The sequence below is a fragment of the Procambarus clarkii genome, chromosome 47, assembly GCF_040958095.1.
Source record: "Procambarus clarkii isolate CNS0578487 chromosome 47, FALCON_Pclarkii_2.0, whole genome shotgun sequence".
NCBI classification, from domain to species: Eukaryota; Metazoa; Arthropoda; class Malacostraca; order Decapoda; family Cambaridae; genus Procambarus; species Procambarus clarkii.
In genome coordinates, this window is record NC_091196.1 from 3574662 (window position 1) to 3595142 (window position 20481).

Below are 20481 nucleotides of genomic sequence, written 5' to 3' on the forward strand. Positions count from 1 at the left end.
GTTTACCCCGGTGTTGATATTGACAACTGTTAACACTGTAGCGAGTTAGCTCAGACAACTTCCTTGTTTACCCCGGTGCTGATATTGACAACTGTTAACACTGTAGCGAGTTAGCTCAGACAACTTCCTTGTTTACCCCGGTGCTGATATTGACAACTGTTAACACTGTAGCGAGTTAGCTCAGACAACTTCCTTGTTTACCCCGGTGCTGATATTGACAACTGTTAACACTGTAGCGAGTTAGCTCATACAACTTCCTTGTTTACCCCGGTGTTGATATTGATAACTGTTAACACTGTTGAAATTTTATCTCTGTGACTCATTGTTATTACACGTTACAAGTTCTATCTTGTTTGTTCTATCTTGTTCTATCTTGTTCTGTCTATCTATCTTACATTTTAGAAATTTGTCTTGTGCTTTCTTAAGTGAAGAATCCATGCTGGGGCTGCATGCTCAACAATGGGTCTCACGAAGGATGAGTCATGTTGCGGTTGGGAATAAATGAAATGACTTCAGAGAACTGTCTTGCTTCTTGCAGGTCGGTGTTCAATCCCCGACCGTCCACAAGTGGTTGGCCACCATTCCTTCCCCACGTCCCATCCCAAATCCTTATCCTGACCCTTCCCAGTGCTATATAGTCGCTATATATAGGCCAGTGCTATATAATGGCTTGGCGCTTTCTCCTGTTTATTCCCTCCCTTCCCGCCTGTCAACTGGGATATAATAATTTAAGAATAATTCATTGTGTCAGGGGGACAGGAAGCCTGAGTGTATTCATACACGTTAGGCTCCCTACCCTGCCTGTCAACACCCTGTGTGTCAACACCCCGCCTGTCAACACCCCGCCTGTCAACACCCTGTGTGTCAACACCCCGCCTGTCAACACCCCGCCTGTCAACACCCCGCCTGTCAACACCCTCCCTGTCAACACCCTGCCTGTCAACACCCTGCCTGTCAACACCCTGCGTGTCAACACCTCGCCTGTCAACACCCCGCCTGTCAACACCCCGCCTGTCAACACCCCGCCTGTCAACACCCCGCCTGTCAACACCCTGCCTGTCACCACTCTGCCTGTCAGCACCCTGCCTGTCAACACCATGCCTGGTAACACCCCGCCTGTCAACACCCCGCCTGTCAACACCCCACCTGTCAACGCCCTGCCTGTCAACACCCCGCCTGTCAACACCCCGCCTGTCAACACCCCGCCTGTCAATACCCCGCCTGTCAACACCCCGCCTGTCAACACCCTGCCTGTCAACACCCTGCCTGTCAGCACCCTGCCTGTAAACACCATGCCTGCTAACACCCCGCCTGTCAAAACCCCGCCTGTCAACACCCCACCTGTCAACGCCCTGCCTCTCAACACCCCGCCTGTCAACACCCGGCCTGTCAACACCCTGCCTGTAAACACCCTGCTTGTCAACACCAGGCTTGTCAACACCAGGCCTGTCAACACCCTACCTATCAACACCATGCCGGTCAACACCGTATCTGTCAACACCCTGCCTGTCAACACCCCGCCTGTCAACACCCCGCCTGTCAACACCATGCCAGTCAACTCCCTAACTGTCAACACCATGCCGGTCAACACCCTATCTGTCAACACCCTGCCTGTCAACACCCTACCTATCAACACCATGTCGGTCAACACCCTATCTGTCAACACCCTGCCTTTCAACACCCCGCCTGTCAACACCCCGCCTGTCAACACCCTGCCTTTCAACACCATGCCTGTCAACACCCTGCCTGTCAACACCCTGCCTGTCAACACCCTGTCTGTCAACACCCCGCCTGTCAACACCCTGCCTGTCAACACTATGCCTCTCAACACCCTGCCTGTCAACACCCTGTCTGTCAACACACTGCCTGTCAACACCCTGCCTGTCAACACCCTGTCTGTCAACACCCCGCCTGTCAACACCCCGCCTGTCAACACCCCGCCTGTCAACACCCTGCCTGTCAACACCTTGCCTGTCAGCACCCCGCCTGTCAACACCCGGCCTGTCAACACCCTGCCTGTCAACACCATGCTTGTCAACACCTGGCTTGTCAACACCCCGCCTGTCAACACCCTACCTATCAACACCATGCCGGTCAACACCCTATCTGTCAACACCCTGCCTGTCAACACCCCGCTTGTCAACACCATGTTGGTCAACTCCCTAACTGTTAACACCATGCCTGTCAACACCATGCTTGTCAACACCTGGCTTGTCAACACCCCGCCTGTCAACACCCTACCTATCAACACCATGCCGGTCAACACCCTATCTGTCAACACCCTGCCTGTCAACACCCCGCTTGTCAACACCATGTTGGTCAACTCCCTAACTGTTAACACCATGCCAGTCAACTCCCTAACTGTCAACACCATGCCGGTCAACAGCTTATCTATCAACACCCTGCCTGTCAACACCCTACCTATCAACACCATGCCGGTCAACACCCTATCTGTCAACGCCCTGCCTGTCAACACCCTGCCTGTCAACACACTGCCTGTCAACACCCCGCCTGTCAACACCCTGCCTGTCAAAACCCTGCCTGTGAACACCCTCCCTGTCAACACCCTGCCTGTCAACACTCTGCCTGTCAACACCATGCCTGGTAACACCCCGCCTGTCAACACCCCGCCTGTCAACACCCCACCTGTCAACGCCCTGCCTCTCAACACCCCGCCTGTCAACACCCGGCCTGTCAACACCCTGCCTGTCAACACCTTGCTTGTCAACACTTGGCTTGTCAACACCCCGCCTGTCAACACCCTACCTATCAACACCATGCCGGTCAACACCCTATCTGTCAACACCCTGCCTGTCAACACCCCGCTTGTCAACACCATGTCGGTCAACTCCCTAACTGTTAAAACCATGCCAATCAACTCCCTAACTGTCAACACCATGCCGGTCAACAGATTATATATCAACACCCTGCCTGTCAACACCCTACCTATCAACACCATGCCGGTCAACACCCTATCTGTCAATGCCCTGCCTGTCAACACCCTGCCTGTCAACACACTGCCTGTCAACACCCTGCCTGTCAACACCCTGTCTGTCAAAACCCTGCCTGTCAACACCCTCCCTGTCAACACCCTGCCTGTCAACACCCTGCCTGTCAACACCCTGCCTGTCAACACCCCGCCTGTCAACACCTCGCCTGTCAACACCCCGCCTGTCAACACCCCGCCTGTCAACACCCTGCCTGTCAACACCCTGCCTGTCAACACCGTGCGTGTCAACACCCCGCCTGTCAACACCCCGCCTGTCAACACCCTGCCTGTCATCACTCTGCCTGTCAGCACTCTGCCTGTCAACACCATGCCTGGTAACACCCTGCCTGTCAACACCCCGCCTGCCAACACCCCACCTGTCAACGCCCTGCCTTTCAACACCCCGCCTGTCAACACCCCGCCTGTCAACGCCCCGCCTGCCAACACCCCGCCTGTCAACACCCCGCCTGTCAACACCCCGCCTGTCAACACCCCGCCTGTCAACACCATGCCTGGTAACACTTTGCTTGTCAACACCCCGCCTGTCAACACCCCACCTGTCAACTCCCTGCCTCTCAACACCCTGCCTGTCAACACCCGGCCTGTCAACACCCTGCCTGTCAACACCCTGCTTGTCAACACCTGGCTTGTCAACACCCCGCCTGTCAACACCCTACCTATCAACACCATGCCGGTCAACACCCTATCTGTCAACACCCTGCCTGTCAACACCCCGCCTGTTAACACTATCTCGGTCAACTCCCTAACTGTTAACACCATGCCAGTCAACTCCCTAATTGTCAACACCATGCCGGTCAACAGCTTATCTATCAACACCCTGCCTGTCAACACCCTGCCTGTCAACACCCCGCCTGTCAACACCTCGCCTGTCAACACCCCGACTGTCAACACCCCGCCTGTCAACACCCTCCCTGTCAACACCCTGCCTGTCAACACCCTGCCTGTCAACACCGTGCGTGTCAACACCCTGCCTGTCATCACCACGCCTGTCAACACCCTCCCTGTCAACACCCCGCCTGTCAACACCCCGCCTGTCAACACCCTGCCTGTGAACACTCTGCCTGTCAGCACCCTGCCTGTCAACACCATGCCTGGTAACACCCCGCCTGTCAACACCCCGCCAGTCAACACCCCACCTGTCAACGCCCTGCCTCTCAACACCCCGCCTGTCAACACCCCGCCTGTCAACACCCCGCCTGTCAACACCCCGCCTGTCAACACCCTGCCTGTCACCACCCTGCCTGTCAGCACCCTGCCTGTCAACACCATGCCTGGTAACACCCCGCCTGTCAACACCCCGCCTGTCAACACCCCATCTGTCAACGCCCTGCCTCTCAACACCCCGCCTGTCAACACCCGGCCTGTCAACACCCTGTCTGTCAACACCCTGCTTGCCAACAGCTGGCTTGTCAACACCCCGCCTGTCAACACCCTACCTATCAACGCCATGCCGGTCAACACCCTACCTGTCAACGCCCTGCCTGTCAACACCATGCCTGGTAACACCCCGCCTGTCAACTCCCTGCCTGTCAACACCCCACCTGTCAACGCCCTGCCTCTCAACACCCCGCCTGTCAACACCCCGCCTGTCATCACCCCGCCTGTCAACACCCCGCCTGTCAACACCCTGCCTGTCAACACCCTGCCTGTCAGCACCCTGCCTGTCAACACCATGCTTGGTAACACCCCGCCTGTCAACACCCTGCCTGTCAACATCCCACCTGTCAACGCCCTGCCTCTCAACACCCCGCCTGTCAACACCCGGCCTGTCAACACCCTGCCTGTCTACACCCTGCCTGTCTACACCCTGCCTGTCAACACCCCGCCTGTCAACACCCTGCCTGTCTACACCCTGACTATCAACACCCTGCCTGTCTACACCCTGCCTGTCAACACCCTGCCTGTCTACATCCTGCCTGTCTACACCCTGCCTGTCAACACCCTGACTATCAACACCCTGCCTGTCTACACCCTGCCTGTCTACATCCTGCCTGTCAACACCCTGCCTGTCTACACCCTGCCTGTCTACACCCTGCCTGTCCACACCCTGACTATCAACACCCTGCCTGTCTACAACCTGCCTGTCAACACCCTGCCTGTCTACACCCTGCCTGTCAACACCCTGCCTGTCTACACCCTGCCTGTCTACACCCTGCCTGTCAACACCCTGACTATCAACACCCTGCCTGTCAACACCCTGACTATCAACACCCTGCCTGTCTACACCCTGCCTGTCAACACCCTGCCTGTCTACGCCCTGCCTGTCAACACCCTGCCTGTCAACGCCCTGCCTGTCAACACCCTGCCTGTCTACACCCTGCCTGTCTACACCCTGACTATCAACACCCTGCCTGTCACCGTATACATATCCTCGGCAGAAGAAGGAAGTAATATTTACTACTCGTAGTCAGAGTAGAACAATAATATTTCTACATTAACCCCAATAATATATTTAGATAACGATACCTATTTTGACCTTTCGATTTCAGCAGTAATAATATTAATTGCAAAGATATATATATATATATATATATATATATATATATATATATATATATATATATATATATATATATGCGAACAAGCCTGAATGGTCCCCAGGACAAATAAAGAGGATATTTTCTGGGGTGTGAGTTTTCAGTTATATATATATATATATATATATATATATATATATATATATATATATATATATATATATATATATATATATATATATATATGTGCGGAAAATCCACAGAGAAATATGAAATGAGGTGAACGTTTCGGCTTGTTAAAGCCTTTGTCAACACCAGACTGACCAATATATATATATATATATATATATATATATATATATATATATATATATATATATATATATAGAGAGAGAGAGAGAGAGAGAGAGAGAGAGAGAGAGAGAGAGAGAGAGAGAGAGATATTGTGAGTGTGTGTCGAAGCCATATCTAAGTTTAAAAGTTACAGATATACGGTAAATACTTCCATGTAAGATAGCGCGGGGAATCACGTGCTTGTCATCTGCTACAGTCTCCCAATAAACGTGTCTACGTTTTCCTTTGACGGCCGCGCGGCTCTTGAGTGCTGGGGGTATTCAGCATTTTTCTGCTCTAAAATCCACGGAAAATCGTTGCAGGTTTTCACTAACTTTACCTGGGAGTGTAGTCCTCTTTCCTCTTTGTAGCTCTCGGCTCCTCTGCCATTTGATGCGCTAAAATACACACACAAAATACTATCTGTGATTCCCGTTTTCTATGACCAACTCTTAGGTCTCACACGATAGTCTTCTCTTCCTCGGGGGCACTAATGTATCGTAATATCTCAGTAACTTATCCTAACTTCGCAGTAACTTACCCTAACTTTAGCAGTTCCCGTGGCAAAGTGGTAAGACACTCGCCTGGCGTTTCAGGAGCGCTTTGGCCTGGGTTCGTATCCTGGCCGAGGCGGATTTACTGAGCGCCAATCTTTAACTGCAGCCTCTGTTCACCCAACAGTAAATGGGCACCTGGTTGTTAAACGATTTGGCGGGTCGTATTCCGAGGAATATTAGGATTAAGGACTTGCCTGAAACACTGAGACGTGTGCTGGTGGCTGTACAAGAATGTAACAACTCTTGTATATATAAATAAATAAAATAAAATAACAAAATAGTTTTGACTGTTCCTAACTTGGTGTTTGCTTTTATTGCAAACATCAAGTTTGCCCCCATTTGCCCTAAAGATTTTCTCCAGCTGGATTATAAAATTTAACAGAGTTTCAGCATTTACACCTTCGGCGGGTAGGCGGTTCCATGGATTTATAACCTTGTGGGTGAACAAGCATCTGCTGTTCTCAGTCCAACATTGTGGCTTGTTGAGCTTGAACCCTTTGCTCCTTGTTTGTGTTACATCTGACCTGAAGAAGAAATTGTTCAGTGTTTTAAATGTTTGAGACAGATGAGATGATCGCTGCCTAACTTAAACTGGTTCATGTTTACTTACCAGGCACAGATCGACCTGATACACAAGGAAATAACATTAATGTGATGAATCAATGAGACAGTAGTAGTCGTGAACCTTTGACGTATGTCAAACCGTACATGTGTTTTCACCTAGTTGTCCTTGCGGGGGTTGAGCTCTGCTCTTTCGGCCTGCCTCTCAACTGTCAATCACCTGTTACTAAGGTAACAGTTGATTGTCAAAGGGAGACACCAAACCGGGAAGGCTATGTAGCACTCAACTTCTACTAACTAATTTTTGTTTTTCCACACACACACACTCACACACACACACACACACACACACACACACACACACACACACACACACACACACACACACACACACACACACACACACACACACCCACACACACACACACGCACACACACACACACACACACACACACACACACACACACACACACACACACACACACACACACACACACACACACATACACAGGAAGCAGCCCGTAGCAGCTGTCTAACTCCCAGGTACCTATTTACTGCTAGGTAACAGGGGCTTGAGGGTGAAGGAAACTCTGCCCATTTGTTTTTCCACCGGCCGCCGGGATCGAACCCCGGTCTCTAGGTCCCCGAGTCTAGAGCGCTGTCCACTCGGCCAGCCAGCCCCCAGTGTGTGTGTGTACTCACCTAGTTGTGCTTGCGGGTGTTGAGCTCTGGTTCTTTGGTCCCGCCTCTCAACCGTCAATCAACAGGTGTATAGGTCCCTGAGCCTACTGGGCTCTATCATATCTACATTTGAAACTGTGTATGGAGTCAGCCTCCACCACATCACTGCCTAATGCATTCCATTTGTCAACCACTCTGACACTAAAAAAGTTCTTTCTAATATCTCTGTGGCTCATTTGGGTACTCAGTTTCCACCTGTGTCCCCTAGTGCGTGTGCCCCTTGTGTTAAATAGCCTGTCTTTATCAACCCTGTCGATTCCCTTGAGAATCTTGAATGTGGTGATCATGTCCCTCCCTAACTCTTCTGTCTTCCAACGAAGTGAGGTTTAATTCCCGTAGTCTCTCCTCGTAGCTCATACCTCTCAACTCGGGTACTAGTCTGGTGGCAAACCTTTGAACCTTTTCCAGTTTAGTCTTATGCTTGACAAGATATGGACTCCATGCTGGAGCTGCATACTCCAGGATTGGTCTGACATATGTGGTATATAATGTTCTGAAAGATTCCTTACACAAGTTTCTAAAGGCCTTGTGTGTGTATGTGTGTGTGTGTTTGTGTGTGTGTAGTCAGCTGTGTACTCACCTATTTGTACACACCTATTTGTGCTTGCGGGGGTGAGCTTTGGCTCTTCTCAACTGTCAATCAACTGGTGTACAGATTCCCGAGCCTACTGGGCTCTATCATATCTACATTTGAAACTGTGTATGGAGTCAGCCTCCACCACATCACTGCCTAATGCATTCCATCCGTTTACCACTCTGACACTGAAAAAGTTCTTTCTAACGTCCCCGTGGCTCATGTTGGTACTCAGTTTCCACCTGTATCCCCTTGTTTGCGTACCACTAGTGTTGAATAGTTTATCCTTGTTTATCTGGTCGATTCCCCTGAGGATTTTGTAGGTAGTAATCATGTCTCCCCCTTACTCTTCTGTCTTCCAGGGTCGTAAGGTGCATTTCCCGCAGCCTTTCCTCGTAACTCATGCCTCTTAGTTCTGGGACTAGTCTAGTGGCATACCTTTGAACTTTTTCTAGCTTCGTCTTGTGCTTGACAAGGTACGAGCTCCATGCTGGGGCCGCATACGCCAGGATTGGTCTTACATATGTGGTGTAAAATATTCTGAATGATTCCTTACACAGGTTCCTGAACGCTGTTCTGATGTTAGCCAGCCTCGCTTATGCCGCAGACGTTATTCTTGTTATGTGGGCTTCAGGAGACAGGTTTGGTGTGATATCAACTCCTAGATCTTTCTCTGTCCGCTTCATTAAGTACTTCATCTCCTATTCTGTATCCTGTGTCTGGCCTCCTGTTTCCACTGCCTAGTTTCATTACTTTGCATTTACTCGGGTTGAACTTCAACAGCCATTTGTAGGACCATTCACTCAGTCTGTCTAGGTCATCTTGTAACCTCCTACTATCATCCTCTGTTTCAATCCTCCTCATAATTTTTGCATCATCGGCAAACATTGCGAAAACGATTCTATACCCTCTGGGAGATCCTTTACATATATCAGAAACAGTATAGGTCCAAGGACTGACCCCTTGGACTCCACTTGTAACGTCTCGTCAATCTGAGACCTCACCCCTCACACTGACTCGTTGTCTCCTGTTGCTTAGGTACTCCTTTATCCAATGGAGTACCTTCCCTTTCACTCCAGCCTGCATCTCCAACTTTTTCACTAGCCTCTTGTGTGGTCAAAGGCTTTCTGACAATCCAAAAATATGCAGTCTGCCCACCCTTCTCTTTCTTGCCTTATTTTTGTTGCCTGGGCGTAAAATTCAAGTAACCCTGTGAGGCAGGACCTGCCATCAATGAATCCATGTTGATGCTGTGTTACAAAGTTCTTTCGCTCCAGGTGCTCCACTAGCTTTTTTCGCACAAACTTCTCCATCAGCTTGCATGGTATGCAGGTTAGGGACACTGGCCTGTAATTCAGTGCCTCCTGTCTATCCCCTTTCTTGTATATCGGGACTACATTAGCTGCTTTCCAAATTTTTGGCAGTTCCCCTGTTGCCAGTAATTTGTTATACACTATGGAGAGTGGTAGGCACAGTTCTTCTGTTCCTTCCTTTAGTATCCAAGGGGAGATTCCATCTGGGCATATAGCCTTTGTTTGGTTAGCTATTCCCTCTCTTATCTCTGGGATTTCTCCTTGCTCTAAGGTGAAGACCTCCTGGAATTTCTTATTCAGTTCCTCACTCACTTCCTTGTCGTTTGTAGTGAATCCTTCTGCCCCTATCCTTAATTTCATAACCTGTTCCTTTACTGTTGTTTTTCTCCTGATGAGGCTATGCATCAATTTAGGCTGAGTCTTTGCCTTGCTTGCAATGTCATTTCCGTATTGTCTTTCTGCCTCTCTTCTCATCCTGACATATTCATTCCTGGCATTCTGGTATCTTTCTCTGCTCTCCAGTGTCCTGTTATTCCTATAGTTTCTCCATGCCCTTTTACTTTGCTGCTTAGCTAGCCTACATCTCTGATTAAACCATGGGTTTCTCATCTTCATTTCACTGTTTTTTATTTGGGCTGGGACAAACTTGTTTGCTGCGTCCTTGCACTTTTGCGTGATGTAGTCCATCATATCTTGGCCCGTCTTTTCCCTGAGCTCTGTATCCCATGCTATATCTGTTAGGAATTTTCTTATCTCCTCATAGTTTCCCTTTCGGTATGCTAACCTTTTGGTTTCGGTATCCCTCCTCGAGTTCAATAACCCTTCTTCAATCAGGTACTCAAACACCAATACACTGTGGTCGCTCATTCCTACTGGGGCCTCATAACCGATTTCTCTTATGTCAGAGTCTTTTTCAGGGGTGAAGATCAGGTCAAGTCTCACTGGTTCGTCATTTCCTCTCATCCTTGTGGGTTCTCTGACATGCTGGGTTAAAACGTTTCTAGTCACCACCTCCATTAGTTTGGCTCTCCACGTATCCTCGCCTCCATGCGGTTCCTTGTTCTCCCAGTCAATCCTTCCGTGATTGAAGTCGCCCATGATGACCAGGTGGGATCTATTTCTACAGGCAGCAGAGGCTGCCTCTCAATAATAGTGTTAACTGCCATGTTGTTTTCGTACTCTTGACTGGGTCTTCTGTCATTTGGTGGAGGGTTATATATTACTGCTACTACTATTCTTGGTCATCCCATTGTCATGGTGCCTGCTATGTAGTCTCTGAACCCCTCACGCCCGGGATAGCCATCTCCTTAAAACTCCATTTCTTTCTCATGAATAGGGCCACTCCGCTTCCTCCCCTACCTTCCCTCTCTTTCCTTATTACTGTGTACTCCTGGGGAAACACGACATTCATTATTTTTTCAGAGAGTTTTGTTTCAGCGAGTCCGATTACATCTGGGTTCACTTCTTGTGCTCTTTCCCTTAATTCACTTGTCTTGCTTGTGATCCCATCTATGTTCGAGTACATTACCCTGAAACTGACTCTGTTCTGCTTCTCTTCTGGGGGGGGGGGGGACCTGTGGGGTCTGTAGTGAGCGGGAGCTGGGAGGATCTGGTACGGGGAGAGTGGTGGAGGAGGAAGGGCTTGGGGGGGTTGGGGGAGGGGAGGGAAGGGGGGGGTGAGAGGGGGAGAGTTGGAGGGGGGGGGTGAGAGGGGGAGAGTTGGAGGGGGGGTGGGTGAGAGGGGGAGGGTTGGGGGGTGAGAGGGGGAGGTTGTGTGTGTGTGTGTACTCACCTATTTGTACTCACCTATTTGCGCTTGCGGGGTTTGAGCTTTGGCTCTTTGCTCCTGCCTCTCAACAGATCAATCAACTGGTGTACAAGTTCCTGAGCCTACTGGGCTCTATCATATCTACATTTAAAACTGTGTATGGAGTCAGCCTCCACCACATCACTGCCTAATGCATTCCATCCGTTAACTACTCTGACACTGAAAAAGTTCCTTCTTACGTCCCTGTGGCTCATGTGGGTACTCTGTTTCCACCTGTGTCCCCTTGTTCGCATCCCACCAATGTTGAATAGTTTTTCCTTGTTTACCCGGTCGATTCCCCTGAGGATTTTGTAGGTTGTGATCATGTCCCCCCTTACTCTCCTGTCTTCCAGTGTCGTAAGGTGCATTTCCCGCAGCCTTTCCTCATAACTCATGCCTCTTAGTTCTGGGACTAGTCTAGTAGCATACCTTTGGACTTTTTCCAGCTTCGTCTTGTGCTTGACAAGATACGGGCTCCATGCTGGGGCCGCATACTCCAGGATTGGTCTTACATATGTGGTGTACAAGATTCTGAATGATTCCTTACACAGGTTCCTGAACGCTGTTCTGATGTTAGCCAGCCTCGCATATGCCGCAGACGTTGTTCTTTTTATGTGGGCTTCAGGAGACAGGTTTTGTGTGATATCAACTCCAAGATCTTTCTCTCCGTCTGTTTCATTAAATACTTCATCTCCTATTCTGTATCCTGTGTCTGGCCTCCTATTTCCACTCCCTAGTTTCATTACTTTGCATTTACTCGGGTTGAACTTCAACAACCATTTGTTGGACCATTCACTCAGTCTGTCTAGGTCATCTTGTAGCCTCCTACTATCATCCTCTGTTTCAATCCTCCTCATAATTTTTGCATCATCGGCAAACATTGAGAGAAACGATTCTATACCCTCTGGGAGATCCTTTACATATATCAGAAACAGTATAGGTCCAAGGACTGACCCCTGCGGAAATCCACTTGTAACGTCTCGCCAATCTGAGACCTCACCCCTCACACTGACTCGTTGTCTCCTGTTGCTTAGGTACTCCTTTATCCAGTGAAGTACCTTCCCTTTCACTCCAGCCTGCATCTCCAGCTTTTTCACTAGCCTCTTGTGTGGTACTTTATCAAAGGCTTTCTGACAATCCAAAAATATGCAGTCTACCCACCCTTCTCTTTCTTGCCTTATTTTTGTTGCCTGGTCGTAGAATTCAAGTAACCCTGTGAGGCAGGACCTGCCATCCCTGAACCCATGTTGATGCTGTGTTACAAAGTTCCTTTGCTCCAGATGCTCCACTAGCTTTCTTCGCACAATCTTCTCCATCAGCTTGCATGGTATGCAGGTTAGGGACACTGGCCTGTAGTTTAGTGCCTCCTGTCTATCCCCTTTCTTGTATATCGGGACTACGTTAGCTGCTTTCTAAATATCTGGCAGTTCCCATGTTGCCAGTGATTTGTTATACACTATGGAGAGTGGTAGGCACAGTTCTTTTGCTCCTTCCTTTAGTATCCATGGGGAGATTCAATCTGGGCCTATAGCCTTTGTCACATCCAACTCGAGTAAACACTTCCTTTCTTCTCCGCTGGTAATCTCAAACTCTTCCAGTGGTTCCTGGTTAGCAATTCCCTCTCTTATCTCTGGAATTTCTCCTTGCTGTAAGGTGAAGACCTCCTGGAATTTCTTATTCAGTTCCTCACTCACTTCCTTGTCGTTTGTAGTGAATCCTTCTGCCCCTATCCTTAATTTCATGACCTGTTCCTTTTCTGTTGTTTTTCTCCTGATGTGACTGTGCAGCAATTTAGGTAGAGTCTTTGCCTTGCTTGCGATGTCATTTTCGTATTGTCTTTCTGCCTCCCTTCTCATCCTGACATATTCATTCCTGGCATTCTGGTATCTTTCCCTGCTCTCCAGTGTCCTGTTATTCCTATAGTTTCTCCCTGCCCTATTACTTTGCTGCTTAGCTAGCCTACATCTCTGATTAAACCATGGGTTTCTCATCTTCATTTCTCTGTTTTCCTTTTGGACTGGGACAGACTTGTTTTCTGCGTCCTTGCACTTCTGCGTGATGTAGTCCATCATATCTTGGGCCGTCTTTCCCCTGAGCTCTGTTTCCCATGCTATATCTGTTAGGAATTTTCTTATCCCCTCATAGTTTCCCTTTCGGTATGCTAACCTTTTGGTTTCGGTATCCCTCCTCGAGTTCAATAACCCTTCTTCAATCAGGTACTCAAACACCAGTACACTGTGGTCGCTCATTCCTACTGGGTTCTCAAAACCGATTTCTCTTATGTCGGAATTGTTCAGAGTGAAGACTAGGTCGAGTCTTGATGGTTCGTCATGGCCTCTCATCCTTGTGGGTTCTCTGGCATGCTGGGTTAAAAAGTTTCTAATCACCACCTCCAATAGTTTGGCTCTCCACGTATCCTCGCCTCAATGCAGTTCCTTGTTCTCCCAGTCAATCCTTCCGTGATTGAAGTCGCTCATGATGAGCAGGTGGGATCTTTTTCTACAGGCAGCAGAGGCTGCCCTCTCAATTATAGTGTTAACTGCCACTTAACTGTTGTTTTCATACTCTTGACTGGGTCTTCTGTCATTTGGTGGAGGGTTGTATATTACTGCTACTGCTATTCTTGGTCCTCCCATTGTCATGGTGCCTGCTATGTAGTCTCTGAAACCCTCACAGCCCGGGATGGCCATCTCCTTAAAATTCCATTTCTTTCTCATGAGTAGGGCCACTCCGCTTCCTCCCCTACCTTCCCTCTCTTTCCTTATTACTGTGTACTCCTGGGGAAACACGGCATTCGTTATGATTCCAGAGAGTTTTGTTTCAGTGAGTCCGATTACATCTGGGTTCACTTCTTGTGCTCTTTCCCTTAGTTCACTTGTCTTGCTTGTGATCCCATCTATGTTCGAGTATATCACCCTGAAACTGACTCTCTTCTGCTTCTCCTGTGGGGGGACCTGTGGGATCTGGAGTAAGTGGGAGCTGGGGGGATCTGGAACGGGGAGACTGGTGGAGGGATGAGGACTTGGGGGGGAGAGGGGGAGGGTATGGGGGGTGAGAGGGGGAGGGTAGGGGGAAGAGTGACAGGGGGAGGGTTGTGGGGGGAGAGTGAGAAGGGGAGGGTTGGTGGGAGAGAGGGGGAGGGTTGGGGGGCGTGGGGGGCAAAGGAGGGCTGAGGTGGGTGAGGAAGAGGGGGAGGGTTTAGAGAAGTGGCGGAGAGGGGAAGACTTAGGTTGGGTGGGGGGCAGTGGGGGGTTTAGGGGGGGTGGGGGAGAACGGAGGGCTTGGGGGTGGGAGAGACAGGAAGGCATGTGGGAGAGGGAAGGGCTTGGGGGAAGGGGGAGAAGGGAGGTCCTGGGGAGAGGGGTGAGTGGGAGGAGTGGGGTGAGTGGGAGGAGGGGGGGTTAGTGGGGGGAGGGTGCCCTAGGTGGGTACTTAGTGGGGGGGCTGACAGGGGAAGGGGCAGGTTGGGTGTCAGTTGGGTAGAATGTGGGGGTGGTGTCCCACTCTATGTGGCTGTTGCACTGTTTGAGCAGGGTTTCCTACTCCCCTCTGGGATTGTAGGGTTCAGGGTTGTGGTACTCTGATTCCTTTCTCTCTCCCTGCGCTCCTTCCTCACATCTGCTGCCTGCATTCTCTCTTCCCTTGTTATATCCCTCTGCAGGAATACTTTTTTGAACTTCTGAATATTTGCTAGACCGCTCTTCCTTGCTAACAGTTCCTCTCTCGTGATTTGGCTCATGAATACCACCTTTATCATTCGGTCTCTGGCCTTGTTGTACTTTCCAAGCCTGAAAACCTTTTCAACATTTTGGTCAGTTCCCTCCATCCTTACCACTTTAAGGATCTCGGTGACTGCGTTTTTGTTCTTGTCTCTCCTCTCCTTTTGGCTAGTCCCTGTTTGCTCTTTAATGCCTGCTACTACTACTGCTCTTTTTCTCTCTATCATCCGGCTAGTACATCTAGCTGCTTCCTGAGAGGAAGCCACTTCCATGGCAACATCCTTAACTGCAGACCTAGCTTCAGGGCTCTTTTTAAGCATTTCAGCAAATGAGAGCTGGGTTGTGGTGGTCACCTGCACACAGTAGCATTCCTGTCTCCTTGAGGCATGGTTTGTGTCTGGTATTGCGGAAGAGTCTCCTTTAGGCATCTTATCTCTTCCTTTGCTGCCCTTAGTTCATCCTGCAGGTTGGCTACTGTCTCCCTCATTACCCTCAGTCCTTCACTGAATTCATCCCGCATTTGCTGGAGTACTTCCTTCATCCAGTCTGCCTGTTCCACCCCATCCTCTGAGTTTGTTCCAGCCGTGATTGTCATCCTGCGTTTGTCACCCCGAGCTTGTGGTGTGTGTGTGTGTGTGTGTGTGTGTGTGTGCGTGTGTGTGTGTGTGTGTGTGTGTGTGTGTGTGTGTGTGTGTGTGTGTGTGTGTGTGTGTGTGTGTGTGTGTGTTTGTGTGTGTGTGTGTGTGTGTGTGTCTACTAACCCAGCACTAACAGACATCACCCCTACAGGTCAGCACCAGTGTGTGTGTGTGTGTGTGTGTGTACTCACCTATTTGTACTCAACTATTTGTGCTTGCAGGATCGAGCATTGACTCTTGGATCCCGCCTTTCCAGCAATCGGTTGTTTACAGCAATGACTCCTGTCCCATTTCCCTATCATACCTAGTTTTAAAAGTATGAATAGTATTTGCTTCCACAACCTGTTTCTCAAGTGCATTCCATTTTTCCACTACTCTCACGCTAAAAGAAAACTTCCTAACATCTCTGTGACTCATCTGAGTTTCCAGTTTCCACCCATGTCCCCTCGTTCTGTTATTATTACGTGTGAACATTTCATCTATTTCTACTTTGTCAATTCCTCTGAGTATTTTATATGTCCCTATCATATCTCCTCTCTCTCTTCTTTTGTCTTGTGTCGTAATGTTCAGTTCCTGCAGATGCTCTTCATATCCCATCCCTCGTAACTCTGGGACAAGCCTCGTCGCAAACCTCTGGACCTTCTCCAGTTTCTTTATGTGTTTCTTCAGGTGGGGGCTCCATGATGGCGCGGCATACTCTAAGACGGGTCTCACGTAGGCAGTGTAAAGCGCCCTAAAAGCCTCCTCATTTAGGTTTCTGAATGAAGTTCTAATTTTCGCCAGTGTAGAGTACGCTGCTGTCGTTATGCTATTTATATGTGCCTCAGGAGTTAGATTAGGTGTCACATCCACTCCCAGGTCTCTTTCTCGAATCGTTACAGGTAGGCTGTTTCCCTTTATTGTGTACTGTCCCTTTGGTCTCCTATCACCTGATCCCATTTCCATAACTTTACATTTACTGGTGTTAAACTCCAGTAGCCATTTCCCTGACCATCTCTGCAACCTGTTTAAGTCCTCTTGGAGGATCCTACAATCCTAGTCTGTCACAACTCTTCTCATTAATTTTGCATCATCTGCAAACATTGACATGTATGATTCCACTCCTGTTAACATATCATTTACGTAAATTAGAAAGAGGATTGGTCCCAGCACCGATCCTTGAGGTACTCCACTTGTTACTGTTCGCCAGTCCGACTTCTCGCCCCTTACCATTACCCTCTGGCTCCTTCCTGTTAGGTAGTTCTTCACCCATAATAGGGCCTTTCCGCTTACTCCTGCCTGCCTCTCAAGTTTGTATAGCAGTCTCATGTGCGGTACTGTATCAAAGGCCTTTTGGCAGTCAAGAAATATGCAGTCTGCCCAGCCTTCTCTGTCCTGCCTTATCCTTGTTACTTTATCATAGAATTCTAAAAGGTTTGTTAGGCATGATTTCCCTGTCCAGAACCCATGTTGGTGCTTGTTTACAAACCCAATGCTCTCCAGGTGCTCAACAAGTCTTAGCCTAATTATTCTTTCAAATATTTTGCAGGGGATGCTTGTCAGTGATACGGGTCTGTAGTTAAGTGCCTCCTCCCTATCACCTTTCTTGAAAATCGGTACGACATTTGCCTCCTTCTAGCAACTGGGCAATTCTCCCGACATAAGTGACTCATTAAAGATCATTGCCAGAGGCACGCTGAGAGCCTGCGCTGCCTCTTTAAGTATCCACTGTGATACTTTGTCTGGTCCAACAGCTTTATTTGCATCCAGTGTTGTCAACTGTTTCACTACCTCCTCTGCTGTCACCTCTATATCTGATAGTCTTTCATCTAGGGTAATCGCTTCTAACAATGGGAGCTGCTCAGGTTCGGTTGTGAACACTCTATGGAATTTTGCATTCAGTACATCGCAGATTTCCTTGTCGCTTTCTGTATATGCCCCTTCTGTTTTCCTCAGTCTTGTCACTTGGTCATTTACCGACATCGTCCTTCTTATATGGCTATGTAGTAGTTTAGGTTGCCTTTTCGCTTTGACTGCAATATCATTCTCATAATTTCTTTCCGACACTCGTCTTATGTTAATGTAATCATTCCTAGCTCTGTTACATGTGTGTGTGTGTGTGTGTGTGTGTGTGTGTGTGTGTGTGTGTGTGTGTGTGTGTGTGTGTGTGTGTGTGTGTGTGTGTGTGTGTGTACACTAACCCAGCACTAACAGACATCACCCCTACAGGTCAGCACCAGTGTGTGTGTGTGTGTGTGTGTGTGTGTGTGTGTGTGTGTGTGTGTGTGTGTGTGTGTGTGTGTGTGAGTGTGTACTAACCCAGCACTAACAAACATCATCCCTACAGGTCAGCACCAGGCCGCCGTCCAACAGAGCGGTTACAACGCCTCCATCAACGAGACATATTCCATTCAGGTCATCATACTCTTCAGCGCTCTCAGTCAACTGGTCATCACCTCTCACTTCCGATGACCGACAACCCTTCGCTCGGGGACGTGATAACCAAAATATTGTCGGGAAATTGACTATTTTTGTAAATAAAATAGAGAGAAATCAATATATTTTTTAGTGCCGTTATGCACCTGTGGTGTGTGGAACACAACGGTTTGTTCCAAGTGTTGGCACTCATCGTGGTGTCCAGGGTGTTGTTCCAGTGGTGGAGTATACGTGGGTGTTGTTCCAGTGGTGGAGTACACGTGGGTGTTGTTCCAGAGGTGGAGTACGCGTGAGTGTTGTTCCAGTGGTGGAGTACACGTGGGTGTTGTTCCAGAGGTGGAGTACACGTGGGTGTTGTTCCAGTGGTGGAGCACACGTAGGTGTTGTTCCAGTGGTGGAGTACACGTGGGTGTTGTTCCAGAGGTGGAGTACACGTGAGTGTTGTTCCAGTGGTGGAGTACACGTGGGTGTTGTTCCAGAGGTGGAGTACACGTGGGTGTTGTTCCAGTGGTGGAGTACACGTGGGTGTTGTTCCAGTGGTGGAGTACACGTGGGTGTTGTTCCAGTGGTGGAGTACACGTGGGTGTTGTTCCAGTGTTCCAGTAGTGGAGTACACGTGGGTGTTGTTCCAGAGGTGGAGTACACGTGAGTGTTGTTCCAGTGGTGGAGTACACGTGGGTGTTGTTCCAGAGGTGGAGTACACGTGAGTGTTGTTCCAGTGGTGGAGTACACGTGAGTGTTGTTCCAGAGGTGGAGTACACGTGAGTGTGCTTCAGTACTTCAACTTACCATAACAAAAAAGCATTGAAAAAATAGTATATATATATATATATATATGTCGTACCTAGTAGCCAGAACTCACTTCTCAGCCTACTATGCAAGGCCCGATTTGCCTAATAAGCCAAGTTTTCATGAATTAATGTTTTTTCGTCTACCTAACCTACCTAACCTAACCTAACCTAGCTTTTTTTGGCTACCTAACCTAACCTTACCTATATATATAGGTTAGGTTAGGTTAGGTAGGGTTGGTTAGGTTCGGTCATATATCTACGTTAATTTTAACTCCAATAAAAAAAAATTGACCTCATACATAGTGAAAAGGGTAGCTTTATCATTTCATAAGAAAAAAATTATAGTAAATATAATAATTCAGGAAAACTTGGCTTATTAGGCAAATCGGGCCTTGAATAGTAGGCTGAGAAGTGAGTTCTGGCTACTAGGTACGACATATATATATATATATATATGCAAACAAGCCTGAATGGTCCCCAGGACTATATACAACTGAAAACTCACACCCCAGAAGTGACTCGAACCCATACTCCCACAACTGGTATGTACAGGGACGCCTTAATCCGCTTGACCATCACGACCGGACATAAGGAAGTGATAGCCGAGGCTATTTGAACCACTTCCCCGCCGGCACTCGGATGGTAATCTTGGGCATAGCATTTTATCAAATCACCTCATTCTTTGGGGCACACGTGAGGAACACAAATGCAAACAAGCCTGAATGGTCCCCAGGACTATATACAACTGAAAACTCACACCCCAGAAGTGACTCGAACCCATACTCCCACAACTGGTATGTACAGGGACGCCTTAATCCGCTTGACCATCACGACCGGACATAAGGAAGTGATAGCCGAGGCTATTTGAACCACTTCCCCGCCGGCACTCGGATGGTAATCTTGGGCATAGCATTTTATCAAATCACCTCATTCTTTGGGGCACACGTGAGGAACACAAATGCAAACAAGCCTGAATGGTCCCCAGGACTATATACAACTGAAAACTCACACCCCAGAAGTGACTCGAACCCATACTCCCACAACTGGTATGTACAGGGACGCCTTAATCCGCTTGACCATCACGACCGGACATAAGGAAGTGATAGCCGAGGCTATTTGAACCACTTCCCCGCCGGCACTCGGATGGTAATCTTGGGCATAGCATTTTATCAAATCACCTCATTCTTTGGGGCACACGTGAGGAACACAAATGCAAACAAGCCTGAATGGTCCCCAGGACTATATACAACTGAAAACTCACACCCCAGAAGTGACTCGAACCCATACTCCCACAACTGGTATGTACAGGGACGCCTTAATCCGCTTGACCATCACGACCGGACATAAGGAAGTGATAGCCGAGGCTATTTGAACCACTTCCCCGCCGGCACTCGGATGGTAATCTTGGGCATAGCATTTTATCAAATCACCTCATTCTTTGGGGCACACGTGAGGAACACAAATGCAAACAAGCCTGAATGGTCCCCAGGACTATATACAACTGAAAACTCACACCCCAGAAGTGACTCGAACCCATACTCCCA

At 48.7% G+C, this 20481-nt stretch overlaps 1 protein-coding gene across 1 annotated transcript in view; it reads left to right on the forward strand.

Annotated features, from left to right (window-relative positions):
- Positions 1–18376, forward strand: part of LOC123763068 (zwei Ig domain protein zig-8-like) — a 644479-nt gene extending 626103 nt beyond the window's left edge. Inside the window, exon 8 of the mRNA XM_069301922.1 lies at positions 18058–18376. Within this exon, the coding sequence (XP_069158023.1) occupies positions 18058–18182 (125 nt within the window). The 3' untranslated portion in view covers positions 18183–18376. The remainder of the gene's footprint in view (positions 1–18057) is intronic.
- The last annotated feature ends 2105 nt before the right edge of the window (positions 18377–20481 follow it).